The sequence below is a fragment of the Peromyscus californicus genome, unplaced genomic scaffold (assembly GCF_007827085.1).
Source record: "Peromyscus californicus insignis strain IS unplaced genomic scaffold, ASM782708v3 Scaffold_4__1_contigs__length_199733344, whole genome shotgun sequence".
Taxonomy (NCBI): domain Eukaryota; kingdom Metazoa; phylum Chordata; class Mammalia; order Rodentia; family Cricetidae; genus Peromyscus; species Peromyscus californicus.
The window spans coordinates 94,320,897-94,339,288 of NW_026294562.1; the positions used below are offsets into that span (position 1 = coordinate 94,320,897).

General features: G+C 44.7%; 1 protein-coding gene across 2 annotated transcripts in view; it reads left to right on the top strand.

The window, feature by feature from the left end:
- Nucleotides 1-18,392, top strand: part of Trim66 (tripartite motif containing 66) — a 70,370-nt gene that overhangs the window by 6,533 nt on the left and 45,445 nt on the right. Inside the window, exon 4 of one of the 2 annotated variants that reach the window (XM_052763463.1) lies at nt 5,687-5,990. In XM_052763463.1, the coding sequence (XP_052619423.1) occupies nt 5,687-5,990 (304 nt within the window). Of the gene's footprint in view, nt 1-5,686; nt 5,991-18,392 lie in introns of those variants that run through there. The other variant, XM_052763466.1, reaches the window with a different exon arrangement.

Sequence of the window (18,392 nt, forward strand, 5' to 3'; positions counted from 1 at the left end):
GAAGGTGTGGCCATGTTGAAGTAGGTGTGGCCTTGTTGGAGGAAGTGTGTCACTGTGGCGGCAGGTTTTGAGATCTCAGTGCCTAGGGTGGCACACAGTCTCTTGCTGTTGCCTGGGGAACTCTCAGCTCCTCTCCAGCACCATGTCTGCCTGCACGCTGCCGTATTTCCCACCATGACGATAATGGACTGAAGCTCTGAAACTGTAAGCCAGCCTCAATTAAATATTTTCCTTTATAAGAGTTGCCGTGGTCATGGTGTCTTCACAGCAATAGAAACCCAAACTAAGACAGCCTTTTATAATGTTATTATTATAATCAGGTTACATTGATAGGAGATGACTGAAAGAGGTGCTGACATTTGCTTTCTGTGTATGACTGTGTGTGCGTTTCCGCAGTCGCTTCTCCACCTCCTTTTTTGAGTTAGCCAGTGAGCTCCCAGCTCTGCCCAGCTCTGCCTCCCAGCACTGGGGTTATAGGCCAAGACCTCCCTGCCCAGCTTTTATATGTGTTCTGGAGATTTCAGTTCAGGCCTTCATGCTTGCATAGCAGTGACTTTACCCACTAAGCCAGCCATTCCTCTGTCTTAAAGGACAGATAAACACCTAGATTCTGGTGTTTTGAAAAGTGATAGTCACCTGTGTGCACACACCTTTAATCCCAGCACTTGGGAGGCAGAGACAGGTGGATCTCTGTGAGTTCGAAGCCAGCCTGGTCTACAGAGTGAGTTTCAGGACATCCCGGGCTACACAGAGAAACCCTGTCTCGAAAAACCAAAAGGAAAAAAGAAAAATGAAGATTTGGTAACACTGGACACAAATTCTTTTAGGTGAGAACTTTACAAAGGAAGACTTCTTGCTTCCTGCAGAAACTGGAATTTGGTGTCCCTGGCTTAAGTATAATCTTCCAAACTGTATCTCCTTCACTCTCAGGTCAGGAGCAAATGGACCAAGGAAAGGGGTATTCGGGGGCTCATCTCACTTTTCCCATCCTCAGATCAGAAACTTCCTGCTTAGATGTGCCTTTGACCTTCCGCTCTCATGGAAGTACTTCACTTGCCTGTTGAGAAGAAGAGTGAAGCAGCCTTCTCTTCTCACCTTGTGAAGTGGTCACTGATGATGGTGCCCATCTTCCCGAATGCCCAGGATTATCATGTGAGGTCTGATTCAGCAGTTTCTCCAAGTGTGACCTGTAGACCCTGAGGGGACCCTTTTAGGGGTTCACAAGTTCAAATGTTTTTCATAACAATACTAACGTGATCTTTTTACTGGGTTAACATTTGCATTATTGGTCACATTTCATCTGTAGTAGGGAATCAGAGAGGTGAGTCAGATTCTCAGGTCACAGTCTATTTTATTCAGTTCAGGATTCCAGCCCGTGGCATGGTGTGACCCGTGTTTAGGAAGTCATCTCTGCTCAGCCAACCTTTTCTGAAAACACCTTCAACCCAGAGATGTGTTTCCATGGTGATTCTAAATCTCATCAAGTGGGCAATGAAACTTAACCACAACAGTTCCACACCTGTCCTCTTGATCCCCAACCACATCATTTGAAATTTCATTTTCATCTCATAATGCAACATTTACTCCATCTCTAAATATTCCCATAGTCCTTAACAGTCTTCAGTCTTTAACATTGTTTAGACGTCCAAAGAACAAAATCTCTGCTAAAATTCAGAACAAATCCTTAACATGAGCCTCTATAAAATCAAAACAAGATGTATTCTATAATTCCAATGTACACGACACAGACTAGACATCTCCATCCCAAAAGGGAGAAATGGAACATACCAAGAAAAGGTCAGACCAAAGCTGAAATCCAGCAGGACGAATTCCTCATTCTGCAGCTCCATGTTCAGTATCTAGAGCTTGTGTGGGAATCATCCTTGCTCCAGAGGACTTGGGTAGTCTTGTCCCTCCAGCTCTGCTGCCTGTAGCACATAGACCTCTCCAATCCGTGCCTGTGACTTCCCTTGGAAAACTCCCAGGGAATCACCAACATTCTTGGATTTCCATTGCAAATTAGGCTTCACCTTTACAGCTTCATGCAGTGGTCTCTCAGGTCTTCCTCCCAGGAGCTCTGATCACGCCACTCATTGCTTGGCCTCTGTCCTCCAGTAAACCTGGCACAACTCCCTACTTTGACATCCTGCATGACTACAAAACCAGTAACACATGGACAGAGCTGCCAGGTTCTGCTGCCTGCTGTAGAATATTATTTTGTTTGTGTTACATTTGTTTAACTCTGTGAAGCTGTGCTACTGTGCCTGTCTAAATCATCTGATGGTCTAATAAAGAGCTAAGCAGCCAATAGCAAGCCAGGAGAAAGAATAGGTGGGGCTGGCAGGCAGAGAGAATATATAGAGGGAGAGATCTGGGAGAAGAAGAAGTCATAGGCAGAGAAGCGGGAGGACTCCGGTGGTCAGCCACCCAGCTACACAGCAAGCCTCAGAGTAAGAGTAAGATTTACAGAAGTAAGAGAATGGGGAAAAGCCCAGAGGCAAAAGGTAGATGGGATAATTTAAAGTTAAGGAAAGCTGTCAAGAAACAAGCCAAGCTAAGCCTGGGCATTCGTAATTAAGTATAAGCCTCCGTGTGTGATTGAATTGGGAGCTGGGTGGTGGGCCCCCCAAAAGAGCAACAACAACAACAACAGCTGCCAAGTTAAGCCACCTTGAACCACAATTGCATTGGTGCCTCTGTGTGCTGAACAAAGACTTCCCTGGGCAGTTGTATTGGGCAGGAAACCCCTTCTGAATCTTTCTCAGTCCAGGTTCTCTCTTTTCAAGTGAATTTGCGTCTTCACAAGATGGAACCTTTCATGGGTGGAGTCTTTTCTTCAGGGCGCATTGTTGTTAGAACAGTTTCTCATTAATGGTGCTAATCTTGTCAACAATTACAATGGCTTCCTAGCACCTATTTTATAACTTACAATGCCTCTCCCACCAACATGTTCTTTATATCCTTCTGCACAGTTTGATGCATGCTCTCTTTGTCTCTATCTCTGTCTTTATGTGTGGCACATCCCAACCCTCTGAGGGCAGAGGCAGGCAGCCTCTGTGAGTTCGAGGTTTTGATCTATATAGTGAGTGCTAGGCCAGCCAGGGCTGAGCAGTAAGGCACTATCAAAAATAAAAGTTATTTCAAGCCACAAAGTTTGAGAACCACTGATCTAATGTAATCAGCTCATCCACATACTTAAACTTCCTAGGAGACCCATTCACCTCTACTGGAGCTGCTCTGGTTGTTTTTAGGAATTCACCTCTCCTGGAGCTGCTCTGGTTGTTTTTAGGAAATAACTACCCTGACAGTGCCCACAGAACTGGAAGTGACATCCTTCCTGTTGGGAGCACAAAGGTCCTTGTGCTCATAGATAGCACTAGGGAAATCAGGAATGTTAAACACTTGGGGTTGTCTTTTCAAGGGAAAAAAAGTATAATCTCTTTTCCAACCAAAAGGCTGGGAATGGAAGTGCCTAATAGCCTAGGTAATCCTTGCACTATTAATATGACTAAGGGCTCTCCCAAGCTTCCACAAGCAGGACCAGAGGCATTCAATAGTCTAGGTGACCCTTGCACTATCTGTATGACCGAGACCACACCAGATCCTCCCCTAGGCCCTGAAGATAACACGTGTAGCCTATCTTCAGACCTCATCTTCATGGAAGAAGTGACATGTACTTTGAGTTTTGATGTGATCATGCCTCCTTGTGCACAGGGGATTGTGTTACACCAGAAAACTTTTTCCAAGTTGTACTGTACTGAAATATGCCTAAAATAAACGGCCAAGAGTTAGACTCCAGACGTTTGAACCAACACCAGCTATTGAGTCTTGTGGTCGAGGCTTGTAGGACCGGATTTCCTTGCTTTACATGGATTGTTGGTGTTCGAAGTGACCCCCACCACATCTATCTCTTCCTGGACCCGAGAAGCCTGGCCTCCCCAATCTCGTCACCCTTCTTCCTCAGTGGACTTGGCTCTTAAAGATCCAGATTTGCACAATTGCAGAGCCCCAGCCAGACTGGATGAAATAATTATTAATTACAAATATAAAAGTCAACACAAGCTCCCTTTGGTCATAGCTCTTCTGTGATTATAGAACCAGTCTTCAAACATGATAAAACCTAAAACTCAAACACCCAGATTAGCAATATTAATTGCATATCCAGGTGAAGTTTTCACTAAACTAAATTTACCACTGTGATTTAAACATGCTACCCACTTGTGTGGCTAAGTTTGGTAAACACACAATATATAATGTCCTACAGTGTCATTTAAACTCCATGTGGCAAGACTGCATCCTTGGCATGTCTGCACCTCTCCTCATTAATCTCAGATAAGTTAAACTGGTGTGAGCTGGATCTTAAGTTCAATACTGCCCCTAAAATCTTAGGGTAGACCTTAGCTTTACCTTTTAAAACACCACTATTAGAGCAAAACAGTAATTAAACAAATTGTTAGAGGGCCAGAGAGATGGCTCATTGGTGGAGATCACGGGCTGCTCTTCCAGAGGGCCTGGGTTCATTTCCCAGCACCCACCTGGCAGCTGATAACCCTTTGTAACTTCAGTCCCAAGGGATTTGACACCATCTTCTGGTTTCTTTGGGCACCAGGCATACACCTAGTGCATAGACATACATGCAGACAAAACACCTATACACACACAATAAAAATTTAAAAACCTTAAAAAAAAAAAAAAAACAGGGCTGGAGAGATGGCTCTTACAGAGGACCCGGGGTTTGGATCCCAGCACCACATCAGGCAGCTTTTAACTGTATATAACTCCAACTTCAGGGAATCTGTTGTCCTCTTCTGGCCTTGGCAGGCAACTGCATTTATGTGCATATCCAAGTGTACACACACGCGCGCTCTCTCTCACACACACACACACACACACACACATTTTAAAAATAAAAATGTTAAAAAAGATTATTTAGAACTCATGAAAAGCCGGGCGGTGGTGGTGCACGCCTTTTAATCCCAGCACTCGGGAGGCAGAGGCAGGTGGATCTCTGTGAGTTCGAGGCCAGTCTGGGCTACAGAGTGAATTCCAGGACAGGCTCCAAAGCTACACAGAGAAACCCTGCCCTCAAAAAACCAAAACCAAAACAAAACAAAACAAAAAAAAAAAAAAAAAGAAAGAAAAAAAAAAGAAAAGAAAAGAAAAAAAACAGAACTCATGAAGAGTCTGTGTAAGGATCTCAGCCTGAGAACTTCCAACAATTCGGTGTGGTGACCTGTGTTGAATCTGAACTCTGCCCCTTTCTGTCTTTGTGCATTACCCTGCTTCTGAGAGCCTCATTTTCCGCAGCCTGTACCTTCTGATTTAACTTGTCAAGGTGTCATAATCTCTACTTCCAAGGGTAGTTGTGAGGATTGATATGAGCATATAAACTTGGTACTTAGTACATTTTCAACCCTTTTCCAAAAGTAAACTTGGATCACCCTTGCCCACCAGTAAAGAGAGGCACAGGTAGTTTGGGGCACTTTTAAAGCCCATCAAACCTTGTTAGACACACAGAACCTAGCAAACACCCCTGGGATTTGTTTTCACAGTGAGGATGCTGGACCCTTTGTAGGCTTAAATGCAGAGTTAAGGCTGTGGGTCATGGATCTCTGAGGCTTCCCCTTCTTGTCCAGGAACTTCTGTCCCAGAGAATAAACCCCTCTGCTGTGTGCTTCACTTGTAGGGAGTGGAACTTGCTCGCTCTGCACGCTGCTTCACCCCTGAGGATGTCAGTGGAAAAGCCAAAGCCCCAGACACAGGCGTGGACATGGGCCCAGGCCTGGGTGTGAGCTTTCCAAGGCAGTCATTCGGCTCCACAGATGTATTCGTGGAGGCTGTGGCACAGATCTGCTGTCTGTGCCGACGGGACCTACGGGATGAGGGCTCTCGGCTGCTGCCATGCCAACACTTGCTCTGTAAGGACTGCTTCCAGAGTTTCATGCGGGAGTTAGGCCCTGTTACCAGGGCCTATGGGACAGTCCCAGATGGTAAGTACGAGAGAATCACATCTCAGTCTATGGGTCAGGCATCTTCCTGTTTCGTAGGAACCAAGCTTCAGGTGAAGAGAGAATTAGAATTTAGATGCCCAAGGGATACTCATTGCTGAAATCATCTCTAGGGAATCCAAGAGACAAAGCAAACCCTCTGGGATTTGTAAGGTGGGGACTTTTCATCTTTGAGGTTTCCTTAAGTTGGTGGCAGACTAAGAAGCCTGTGATGATTTTGATTCGGAGTTTGACTGCTTCCATCTAAAGATGGAGAGAATGTGTCCTAGCGTATGTAACCTTCCTGGCAGAGAGAGAAGGGCTGGCCTCCTAGTGCTGGTCAGGGACAGATTTTGAATGGAACCATGCTGAACTATTCACTGTTGAAACTGCTGCCCGGCAGGGGGGAGCCAGTGCCTTACTCCTGAATGTCAGGTTTCCTAGGAAACACTCTCACTGAGAACTGTGAGGTCCTCAGGGACCAGAAGCAGGTCCTTCCTTTCAGTGTTCCTGGCAGGGAGTGTGTGAGGCAAAGCTCGTATGGAGTGGGAATGTGCAGGGGTAAGGGAAAAAAGGAGCGGCACCTTGGGCACTGTCCGTCCTTCATCTTTCCCGTTTGGTTTTCCCCAGTATATCCAAAGTGATTTGTAGCACAAATCTAGGTTTTCTTTGAGGTATCTTGGCTAAAACTGGACTTTAAATGTGGATTTTGTTTTTTGAACCCATGGCAAGAAGCCTAATCTTTTTTAGTCTGCTGTGAGTTTAGGATACAGAGAAGATAGGGTATATTTTTAATTTTTCTTTTTTGAGTCAGGGTCTCATGCTGTTACTAGACCTGGGGTTACACCTCTTCCCCAACAAGTCAGGTTTGGCCACCCATCTTCCATAAGCCAAATTAATAGTGAAAAGCAGAAACAAGAGATTTATTCAATGTGGCCACATTGGGAAGAGGCATAAAGAGATCCAGTCACTGACCAGAGAGGTAGGGTTTAAATCCAATGCAAGGGATATATGCAACTAAGCAGTCTGGTCAAGATGTTGGGCTCCTGCCCACCATGGCCTCAGCTCCTGTCTCTCTTGCACCCCTTCTGGCTGCCCCAGGCTCTCCTGCACCCCCTCTGGCTGCCCCAGGCTGTCCTGCACCCCTTCTGGGTGCCCCAGGCTCTCCTGCACCCCCTCTGGCTGCCCCAGGCTCTCCTGCACCCCCTCTGGCTGCCCCAGGGCTTCAGTCATTCTTGGCGCTGGAGATTCCTAGGGAAATTCTGATTTCTTAGGGCCCACTCTCTCAGTAGTCTGCTAACCAAAGAGAGGGCACCAGTGTCTCCTTAGAATATCTTCACTCTTGCCAGAATGCAGTTTACAGTGCTATAGCCCATGCTGGCCTGGAATTTAATATAGAGGCCAGGATAGTCTCAAATTCATGGCAATCCTCTAAGCCTCAGCCTCCCATATACTGGGGTTGTAAGTTTGAGCTACCACACCTGGCTGTGTACTTTCATTTTTAAAACTAATATATGAGTTTTGAAGTTGAACTTTATTCATTAAATGTTGTAGCCCACTAGGTTTCCTAGTGGCTGTACCCAGCAGGACTGCCTAAGAGGTTGTTTGGACCACGGGTCTGAGTACCAGGTGTTTGTAAGGGTCTACACTTGACTGTAACCAGCAAGGGGGAGGGCTTTTGCTCCACCCCTTGGCATTGTTATAAATAGACCTTAGGAATAAAGTTTGGGGCAGATGGATAAGGATCCAGGCCTACCTGAGTCTATCCTGTGTTTTCTTTCCCCTCTTTATTTCTAACTAGGTCTCTTATTCCTCATTCCTTAAGAGTCCCTGGGTCAAATAATGGTGGGGGTGGTCTGCCACAATTAAATGTTAAAAACATATTGGGAATGGTAGTACACGTTGTTAATCCCAACACTTAGGAGGCAGAGGCAGATCTCTGTGAATTTGAGGCCAGCTTGGTTTACATAGGGAGTTATAGGACAGCCAGAAGTATATGGTGAGATCCTGTCTCAAAACCAAACCACTGTGTGTGTGTGTGTGTGTGTGTGTGTGTGTGTGTGTGTGTGTGTACGTACATGTGTGTGAATTTGTGTGGATGCCGGAGACTGACAATGGTATGTCCTCTTTTGCCCTCCACCTTAGTTTTTGAGACAGGGTCTTCTCTCACTGAACCTGGAGCAACTGATTAGCTGGATTGGCTGGCCAGCAAGTCCCAGGGGTCCTCCGGTCTTCACTCCCAAAGCATGGGTTCCAGGTGTATACTGCCATGCTCAGCTTTTTCATGTGGGTGCTGGTGTGCATCTTTAATACTTGCTTTCATCTTTAATAAATGGTAAAATTATATATACCGAAGAATTGTTTTCAATGATTTTCTTTATAAATTGTCACTAAATGTTTGATTTATATGACTTTATATCCCCATATACCTGGGATTATATGAAAATTTCTCAGACGAAAGGAAAGAATTGAACAATTCTGGAAATACAGTAAATTTATAAAGACAGAGACTCTGGAAAGTGTGTTGCTGTCTAGGCTGTATATAAAAAACTCCTCACAAGGCCAGGTGCTGTTGATTGTGGCACCTGCAGTAGCCAGAGTCATAGTGTCAGAAAATAGAATGGTGGTTCCCAAAAGCATAATGGTCACAGGAAGCTGTGGATGTAGTGTGGCAGTATCGTTGCATTGCCAGAGTTCAGTATGTAGTGGTTGTCAATCTTTTATCAGGTATGTGATTTACAAATATTTTCTTCCATTCTGTAGGTTGCTTTTTCATCTTGTTGATGTACCAGTTTTTGATTATGGTGAAGTCTTTTTTTGTTGCTTATGTATTTGGTTTCATTTCTAAGAAATCATTACCATATCCAATGTCATAAAACTTTTTATTTTTCTTTTAAGAATTTTATAGTTTTATTTCTTGGGTCTTTGATTTTATTTAAGTGTAGAAGTAACCGTCTTATTCTATAAGAAACACAGAACCAATGCAAAGATGAAAGCCCAAGAAGTCAGAGCTAAGATCCTTACCCTTCACTCTGCAGCTATCCTCTTCAGCCAAGAGAGCTACTTCCTATGTGTTTGTCTTTATAAAGACTTTCTGTTCTGCCTTCTCATTGGTTGTAAACCCAACCACATGACTGCCTCGTGACTGCCTGTCTGTCCAGACCTCCAGGTCTTCTATGGTTGGTATTGAGATTAAAGGCGTGTGTCTCCATGCTGGCTGTATCCTTGAACACACAGAGATCCGCCTAGCTCTGCCTTCCAAGACCTGGGATTAAAGGCGTGCACCACCACTGCCCAGCTTCTGTGATGGCTTGCTGTTAGCTCTGACCCCCAGGCAACTTTATTTATTAACATACAAATAAAATATCACCATATTTAAGGATTTCAGTGTGAACTGTATATGTCTCAATGACTTTTAAAAATGAAATTAGAACATTAGCCAGGAACGATGGTGCACACCTTTAATCCCAGCACTTGGAGGCAGAAGCAAGTGGGTCTCTATGAGTTTGAGGACATCCTGGTCTACATAGTGAGTTCTAGGACAGTCATAGTTACATAGTGAGACCCTGTCTGAAAAAAACAAAAAAATTATAAAATTAGGACATTAGTATTAGAATCACAGTGTTGTTTTCCAAATTATTCTATGGAGAACCAAAGCATAAGATTTGATGTCAGCATGTGTGGGTATCTGAGTGTCGGCCCTAATCTGCCTGCCACTTAATGATTGCATGACTTGGGTGACTTACTCCATTTCTTCCTCCTCTTCTTTTCATTACAGTGATAGGCTTCATTTATTTTTTTTATAATTATTTTTCTGGTGTTTTGAGACAGGATTTTTCTGTGTAATAGCCTGTCCTGAAACTCATTCTTAGACCAAGCTGGCCTAGAACTCAGATCCACCTCCTCTGCCTCCCGAGTGCTATAATTTGTTTAAATTCTGGATTTAATTTCTTTTCCTTTTTAAAAAATATTTATTTTGGGGGGCTGGAGAGATGGCTCAGAGGTTAAGAGCACTGGCTGCTCTTCCAGAGGTCCTGAGTTCAATTCCCAGCATCCACATAGTGGCTCACAACCATCTGTAATGAGATCTGGTGCCCTCTTCTAGTGTGCAGGCATACATGCAAGCAGAATACAGTATACATAATAAATAAATAAATCTTTAAAAAATATTTATTTTTATTTTATGTGCATTGGCGTTTTGTCTACATATATATCTGTGTGAGGGTGTTGGATTCCCTAGAACTGGAGTTACAGACAGTTGTGAGCTGCCATATGGGTGCTGGAAATTGAACCTGTGTCCTTTGGAAGAGCAGCCAGTGCTCTTAACCTCTGAGCCATTTCTCCAGCCTTGATTTTTATATTTTTAAAAGTTTCTGACATTAAAATATAATTACATCATTTCTCACCTTCCCTTTCTCTCCTCCAACCCCTTCTGTGTATTCTGCTTGCTCCCTCTCAAATTCATGGCCTCTTTAATTATTGTTGTTCTGTCTATCTATCTATCTATCTATCTATCTATCTATCTATCTATCTATCTATCTATCTATCTATCTATCTATGCATATATCCTAAATATATAAATACAACCTGATTAGGCCATATAATGTTCTTTGCACGTATGTATTTTCAGAACTGACCATCTGGTATTGGATAACCACTTGGGGAGCTCTTCCCTGGGGAAGGCTATTTCTCCCACTTTTAGCATTCCTTGGTTGCCTGTAGTTCTTTGTCTAGGGTTGGGGCCTTGTTATAATTCCCCCTTCATCTTAGCACGTCTGTTGGTGTTGTCTTCATTCAGGTCTTGTTTAGGCATGGGTGTTGGTGAGACTTCAAGGGTGTAGCTTCTCTGAACATTTTTAGAAGATGAAATCTCACAGCTGACTTCCTGTTCCTCTAGCTCTTGCAATCTTTCCACCCTCTTTTCTGCTGTGATCCCTAGCCTTAGGTACAGGAGTGTGCTGGAGGTGTAGCCGCTGGGGCTGGGCACTACACAGTCACTTACTCTCTGCATTTGGATGGGTTGGGGTTCTCTGTAATGGCTTCCATCTGTTACTAAGAGGCGTTTCTTGGATGAGGGGTTCTCTGTGCTTGAAGGGTTTTGTTTTGTTTTTGCCTATATGATGACGGTAGGGAAAAAAAACCCATAGGAATGTTATGAAGATTAAATGAGAATATGTGCATAAAACTTCTGTATTATGCCTAGTATATAGTAAAAGACTAAGATATGCTGAATAATGCTGATATCTAGGAGTCTAAAATTATATTTTTGGTTGTGAGCCTAGCCTTTAACGGCTGAGCCATCTCTCCAGCCCTGAGTCTAAAATTAAAATGGAGGGAAAAGACCTATAGATATAAGGACACTTGATTTGGAAACATAAAGGCAACTTATTATATATGTGGTATCTTATATTATTTTTAAAATAATTAAAAAATTACGTGTATGTATGTGTGCCTGAGTGTATGTATGTATTCCACATGTGTGCAGGAGCCTGCAGACGACAGAAGAGGGGATCGGATGTTCTGGAACTGGAATTATAAGTAGTTGTGAGCCATCCAGTGAGGGTGCTGGGAACTGAAGCTGGGTCCTCTGTAAGAACAGTCAGTGCTCTTAATCCTGGGGTCCTCTCTCCAGCCTGCATCTTATATTCTTATGACGTGGTCATTGTTACCTTCTGTATTTGCACTTGTTGGTGAAGAATGGAGTAGATTTTCTCTTTATTACTTGGAGTTACTAAGACCATGTATTGCTTTTTTTTTTTTTGGTTTTTCGAGACAGGGTTTCTCTGTGTAGCTTTGCGCCTTTCCTGGGACTCACTTGGTAGCCCAGGCTGGCCTCGAACTCACAGAGATACGCCTGGCTCTGCCTCCCGAGTGCTGGGATTAAAAGGCGTGCGCCACCACCACCCGGCTCTTTTTTTGTTTTTTGTTTTTTGTTTTTTTTTTTTTTGGTAAGACCATGTATTGCAATGTTTGTTGGTTTGTATGTCCATCTCCTCCACACTTATACATTGACTGCTGTGTATTAAACCAAGAGATGAGAAGAAAGGCCTGGGACTTCAAGGAACTCTAATTCTAATTGAAAATGGTCCAGTAAACAGATTGCTAAATGTCCAAGCCAGGGCACAGTAAATCAGGAGGCTCTCTTTGTGCTTGGGACTGTTGGGCATTAAGTTGATCAATGCATATTTTGTGAAGGACTAAAAAGCAAGCTGTGTGGGGGAAGACAGAGCTATCACCCCCCCTCTGGCAATTCCTGTGAGAAATGCCATATTTGAACCTGAATCCCTGGGCGTAGTTTGAGGAATCATGCCTGAGGGTCTGGTTCTTTGGAAAGAACCATTTTATGGAAAGAGCCATATATGAAATGGTCCTGCCATTTTATCCAGCAGGGTCACAGACATTCTAGGAGGCTAGTCCCCTCCTGCCGGCTTTGTTTGTAAGTAAGATGTCGGAACAGCTAGAGGGATGGGACGGAGAGACACAGAGGCTTTGAAGTCAGTAGGTTCCCAGTCACTGCCTCCAGCCAGTGTCAGGTTGCACAGGGACAAATCCACTTTAATGAGTGTTTCTCCCAGTTGCTGAGCAGAGCAAGAAATTGCCTTGTTGAATGAAAGAAGGTCTTTGCCTGGACTCGGGCGTCCGTCTAGTTGGTGTACTACTCTGATCCTTCAGTGGTAGTGAGACCCTTCCTCAGGCCCTGTATCAGGTGGGCATGTTCTCATCCAGTGAATTGTGCTTTCTGATTCTGCCACTCCACAACCCAGCAAAATGTGCTATAGACCCAGGACTTAAATGAGCACTCACAAACTGAGTAAGTGGCTGTGAGTCCACAGACCTCCCATGGCTCCAGCTTGTAAAGGGGCATTCTTTTCACTCTTGACTCTGCTCCTTTCTGCAGGTACAAAGTATCAAACACCTGATTGGTGCACACTGGACTGGGCTCTTGTGCCTGTTGTCTGTTCTAAATTTAACAGTTTTGTAAGGTAGATAAAGAACCCACAGACTAAGGATTATATATTTTTCTCTGTTGAGACAAGTTGAGGGGCAGCTCAGGCTGTCCTTGAACTATGTAGCTAAGGATGACCTTGAACCTCTGATACGCCTATTTCTACCTTCATGAGTGTTGAGAGTGGAGAGGTGTGCCACCATCCCTGCTAGACAAGGTATTTAAAGGCTATTCATGGAGACCAGAGTAAAGGCAGGAGAGTAATGAGTGCATAATGGCTAGGCCGTGCAGTGGGGTGGCTGGTGCTGTACACTCTGCAGAAAGACTGGATATTAGGAAGGTATCTACTCATACAGTAACAACACTGCCTGAGGGTCGAAGAGATATCTTTATCTATGCATGGTTCAGCTTTGTGATTGTACAAAATACCCACAGACCACTCTGCCTCTTCCTTTCAGCACAGTGCTCAATGAGTCACACAAGTCACTGAATACTTTATATAAAAGAATGTTAGTATGAGGTGATATGCTCAATTAACTAGAGGCTGATGCAAGTATCCCAAGCATGTTTGAGGTGGACTAAGCAAGCTATGGTGTTCAGTAGGCTGAGAGAACTGGACATATTTCCCATTTATGGTATTTTCAACTTACAATGGGTTATTGGACTATAAGTTCATCGTAAGTGGAAGAGCATTCATACTTTCTTTCAAGTCTCTCATTGAAAATAGTTCAGGGTCAAACTCCACCTGGAAAGTTGTCTATTGAGTACTAAAGCAATACTTTGAGTAAAATTAGCTGGCTTGGCAGAAATATCACCACAACTGACATTTACCAAGCCTGGCTCTGATTCTGAACCTCAAAATTCTGAAGGTTCTGTTGGCTAGTTTTTGCTTTAGGTCAGGGAGGATGTTTCCTTCCCCATGTGAGTAAAAAGAACATTACTTTTTCTCTTCAAAGAAACTAAGTAACTTGTGACTGAGAGACTCTGTCTAGAATCTACCTGTTTGGAATCTTTCTTTCCTGATTTTCAAAGTAAAAGACAGCTTCAAGGTGTAGGCAGACCCCTGGTCTGGATTCAAATCTCTGGAGCTCATCTAGACTCCAGCACTGATAGATCGAGCAGTCCCAGCTCCTCTCTGGCTTTCAAGGACACCAAATAGTCACTGCAGATAGGCCCATATTTCCTGAGTAACAGGTTTTCTGTTAAGGGTAACAGCATATTCCTTGTATGGCTGCTAATGCTGAAAGGGGGGAGTAATCACTGTCCCTTGGTGGGCAGGCCTTGGGGGCTTTGGGAAGACCGAGAGACAGGGAACTGATGCAAGATGCTACAACCTCTGAGTCAGAGAGGGAAATGATTCTAATCTTAATGAGCAGCTCAGCTGGAGGGGCTCTAATGGCCTTGGTGAGCATCAGAGACTGCGAACCTGGCTTCAGGAGCCTGGGAGGGAGAAGACTGCTGCTTGCTTATTATTCAAGGTGTTGAACAACATGTCCAAACTGATGCGGTCTAAGGCAGGCAGTACCCTAGGTCTCCCAGGTGGAGGGTGGGCTGCTGACCTGAATGGAGCCAGTGTGTGTGGCAGGTGCAGAGGCTAGACCTCTGGAGCCTTGTCAGCAGGGTGGCTTTTTAATTCAAGAACAGTTTCCTCACCTTAATTGGCTCTCTAGGGCCCTGGGAGTAGCATTGGCACCTCTGAACAGCCCCGTTACTGGGAGAGCAATTCCCCTGCTGGTTGGAAAGAGGTAGGTTGTGTTTGGTGGGGATGTGCTTGCTGCACCTGGAAAACCATGGCTAGAAAGACTTGCAGGGGGAGTTCAGAGTAGCAGTGATCGCCAGGCAGTTTCCGAGTGACCCCTTGTCACTGGGTCTTTCATTGAGTGGGAGACTAGTCGTGCCTAAGTGTTGTGGAGGCCAGACAGCAGGACAAGCCCTTGGAGTTCATCTCTGCCTGTTTACTGCACAGATGCAGTGTCAAGAGTGGTCAGAAAGGGTCTAGAAGCCTGCTGAGGGTCACATGGCCAGTCATTTGCAGAGCTAGGGATCAGATCCCACTCCCTTGCCTGATAAGCCTGGGCTTGTTTGGGCTTGCAGGCTGCAGAAGCTACAGCTCTATATAGTACGGTGCTGCCTTGGACTCCCTGCCTTGGACTCCCTGCCTTGGACTCCCTGCGGACCCCCTTTCAGGCCCAGCTGTAAGTGAGGCCAGTGGCTTTGCAGGAAGTGTGTCTGTCTATATAGCCTCCTTTGTATCAACTCCTGAGATTTTGTGTGAAAAGAGACAGAGGTACTACTAGGTCAGTGAGAGTCTACCAACTAAGACAAGCCCAGACTCGGTCTGCAATTGCATCTACTGTGGGCATTTCCTTGGCACAGAAAGCTGGCATCACACCCAGGTACTTCCTCAGAGAATGAGATTGTGAAGGCCAAGGGCCATTCATTCATTCATACATTCACTTCCAGCCTCAGCCGGTCACCTGACTGTCAGGCTCAGAGTCTGGATCTTGCTTCAGATCAGCTGCTGGCCCTGCCTCCTAGTTCCTGGGTATTGTAGCTTCCCTTATTCTTTCCTGTAATGATATTTACCCTGCCATTGGGGGTTATGCTTCCAAATTCTCTATTTCAATCCCAATCACTCCTTCTAACTCTAGGCCTACACTATGGGCTGGGCAATGTTGGAATACGTCTTGAATCCCAGCACTCAGGAGGTAGAGGCAGGCAAATCTCTGTGAGTTTGAGGCCAGTCTGGTCTACAGAGTGAGTTCCAGGACAGCTAGAGCTACACAAGAAACCCTGTCTTGAAAAACAAAACAACAACAACAAAAAAGGAGAAGTTGGGCCTAGTGGCACAGGCCTATAATCTTAGCTACTCTGGAGACGGAGGCCAAGGATTGCAGATTCAAGGCTTGAAAGGGCCACAGAGGGAATGCAAGGCTAGTGAAACTCCATTGCAAAATGAAAAATAAAGCAAGGACTAGGCATATAATCCAGGAAAGGGACCATCTAGCATGCACAAGGTCCTAGGTTCAATCCCCAGTACCACAAAAAGAAATTCAAAGAGGAGGAAGAAACGACTCAGCATTGCTGCAGTTCAGAGCAGAACTAGCTTGGCCTTCAAGGCTCTTCCTAGTTCCCCCGAATTAACCCTACATGTCCTGGAGGCCCCTCTGTGTGTGATGCGCCCTCCTCCTCACCAGTGACATCTTACTCAGGTTTGAAGGCACGGCCTCCGAACCATTTACCCAACCAGAGCTCACAGGTGGGAGTGGGTTTAGCAACAAGCAGGACTCCATAATCCGAATTATCCCAGTATGGAGATGGAACGATGGAAGGAGCTGCTGTTTTGACTAAGGAGGAGCTTTTTCAGTCTAAAAAGTGCCAGGTAGTAGTTCTGGCTAGTCATAAAGTTTCTGTGACAATCACTCAGCTCTGCCACTGTAGCACAAAATTGGTCATGGCCAGTGTGGAAACCAATGGCCCTGACTGTGTTCTAAGAAATCCTTCTTTCCTTCCTTGCCCCTCCTCCACCCCTCTTTTTGAGATAGGGTCTCTTGTAGCTCTGGCTGTCCTTGATCTCACTAAGTAGCTAAGGATGACTTGAACTTCAGAGTGCTGGGGACTGAACCCAGGGCCACTTGCATGTTAGGTAAACACTGATCTTCTTCCCAGTCCAAGAAGCTGATTCTTGACTGTATTTTTTATTGACAAAAACAGGCAAGCTGGGGTTCTTACCTTTGTTTTCAGCACTGGACAAATTGGTGGGTTTGAACCAATTTGAAAAATTGGTGGCATCAAGTAGAAATAGCTATGCAGAGCCACTCAGGATAGAAAAAGATGGATGAAAACTCCAGGTTGGAAATAATGTGAGAAAGAGGCCCATGGAGGAGCAGGCAGGTAAGCAAGACAGAAGGGAGTTAACTTTGTCCAGAATATAGAATGCTTAAAAGGGAGAAATGGGACTCTGGAAAGATATTTTTCTCAGGGGTCTTGACAAATGTTATTTCTGCCGAGTGAGAGCCATTGAGACCAGTGAGGCATGATCAAATCTATATTTTAAAAAGTCATTCTGAGCTGGGTGTGGTGTGGGTACACTTCTTTAATCTCAACACTCAGGAGGCAAAGGCAGGTGGGTCTCTGTGATTTTTGAGGCCAGCCTGGTCTATATAGCAAGTTCTAGGACAACCAGGGCTACACAGAGACCCTGTCTCAAAACAAACAACCAAACAACCAACCAACCAACCAACCAACCAACCAACCAAACAAACAAACAAAGTCATTCTGGTACGTTTGTTCTTACAGCCTTTAATCCTGGCACTTGGGAAGTAGAAACAGGAAGATCAGGAGTTCAAGGTCAGTCTCAGGTACAATTGTGAGTTTGAGGTTAGCCTGGGCCACATGAGATCCTGACTCGAAATACACACACAGACTCACGCACGCACACATGTGTGCACGCACACACACGTGCACGTACACATGCATGCACGCACGTGAGGTCTGATTTGATCAAATGCAGAAAGATTGTAGGAAGATTATCGGGAGGCCACTGTGGTTGTCCGATTGTTGTGCTTCCAGATTGTTAGTTCTTTTTTTTTTTTTTTTTTTTTTTAAAGATTTATTTATTTATTATGTATACAGCATGTATGACCGCAGGTCAGAAGAGGGCACCAGATCTCATTATAGATGGTTGTGAGCCACCATGTGGTTGCTGGGAATTGAACTCAGGACCTCTGGAAGAGCAGTCAGTGCTCTTAACCTCTGAGCCACCTCTCCAGCCCGATTGTTAGTTCTTAAACCAGTGCTGTCTGGATGTCTAAGAATGGTTTGGGAACCTTGCTGAAACTCTAGGTCCTGTATTTGAACCTAGGAGATGTGGTTTGGTAGACTGAGGATTTTTAGAAAGCACTTCAGATTTGAACTCATTAGTCCAGGTAGGGCAGGATGCTGTCTGATTTAAGAGGTGTAGATATCAGAGAAAACATGATTTACAAAAGCATTTGGAAGGGCCCTCTCCCTCTTCCCATACCTGTCTCTGTTCAGAACGGCCCAACGTCTTGAGTCCTCACACACCCCCACTACCCCGATGTCTTATTTTGGTCATACACTAATGTTCTCTTTAGAACAACTCTTTTGACCAATTTTGACATGTCTGCCCACGTTCAGGATCTCATTAATGTTCAACTGGATAAACTACTTTTGTGACTTCCCTGTCCCTAGTCATAAAGTCTAGCTCAGTCAGGCTGCTAGAGCCTTTCTGGGTGGCCTTTCCTTAAGGTTAATGAATGTCAGGATCTTTTGTTTTGCATTCGGGACCCTTCAGGAGCATCTGCTCCTCCTAGGCTCCCTCACTCCCAACTCTGATTGCTCTGTGCTGCTGTAATCATCCCGTTCCTTGCAGTATTGTCCTATCCTGAAGTCTTTCCTCCGACTCACCCCTGTTTTCCTTCCCTCTTCCTCCTGCT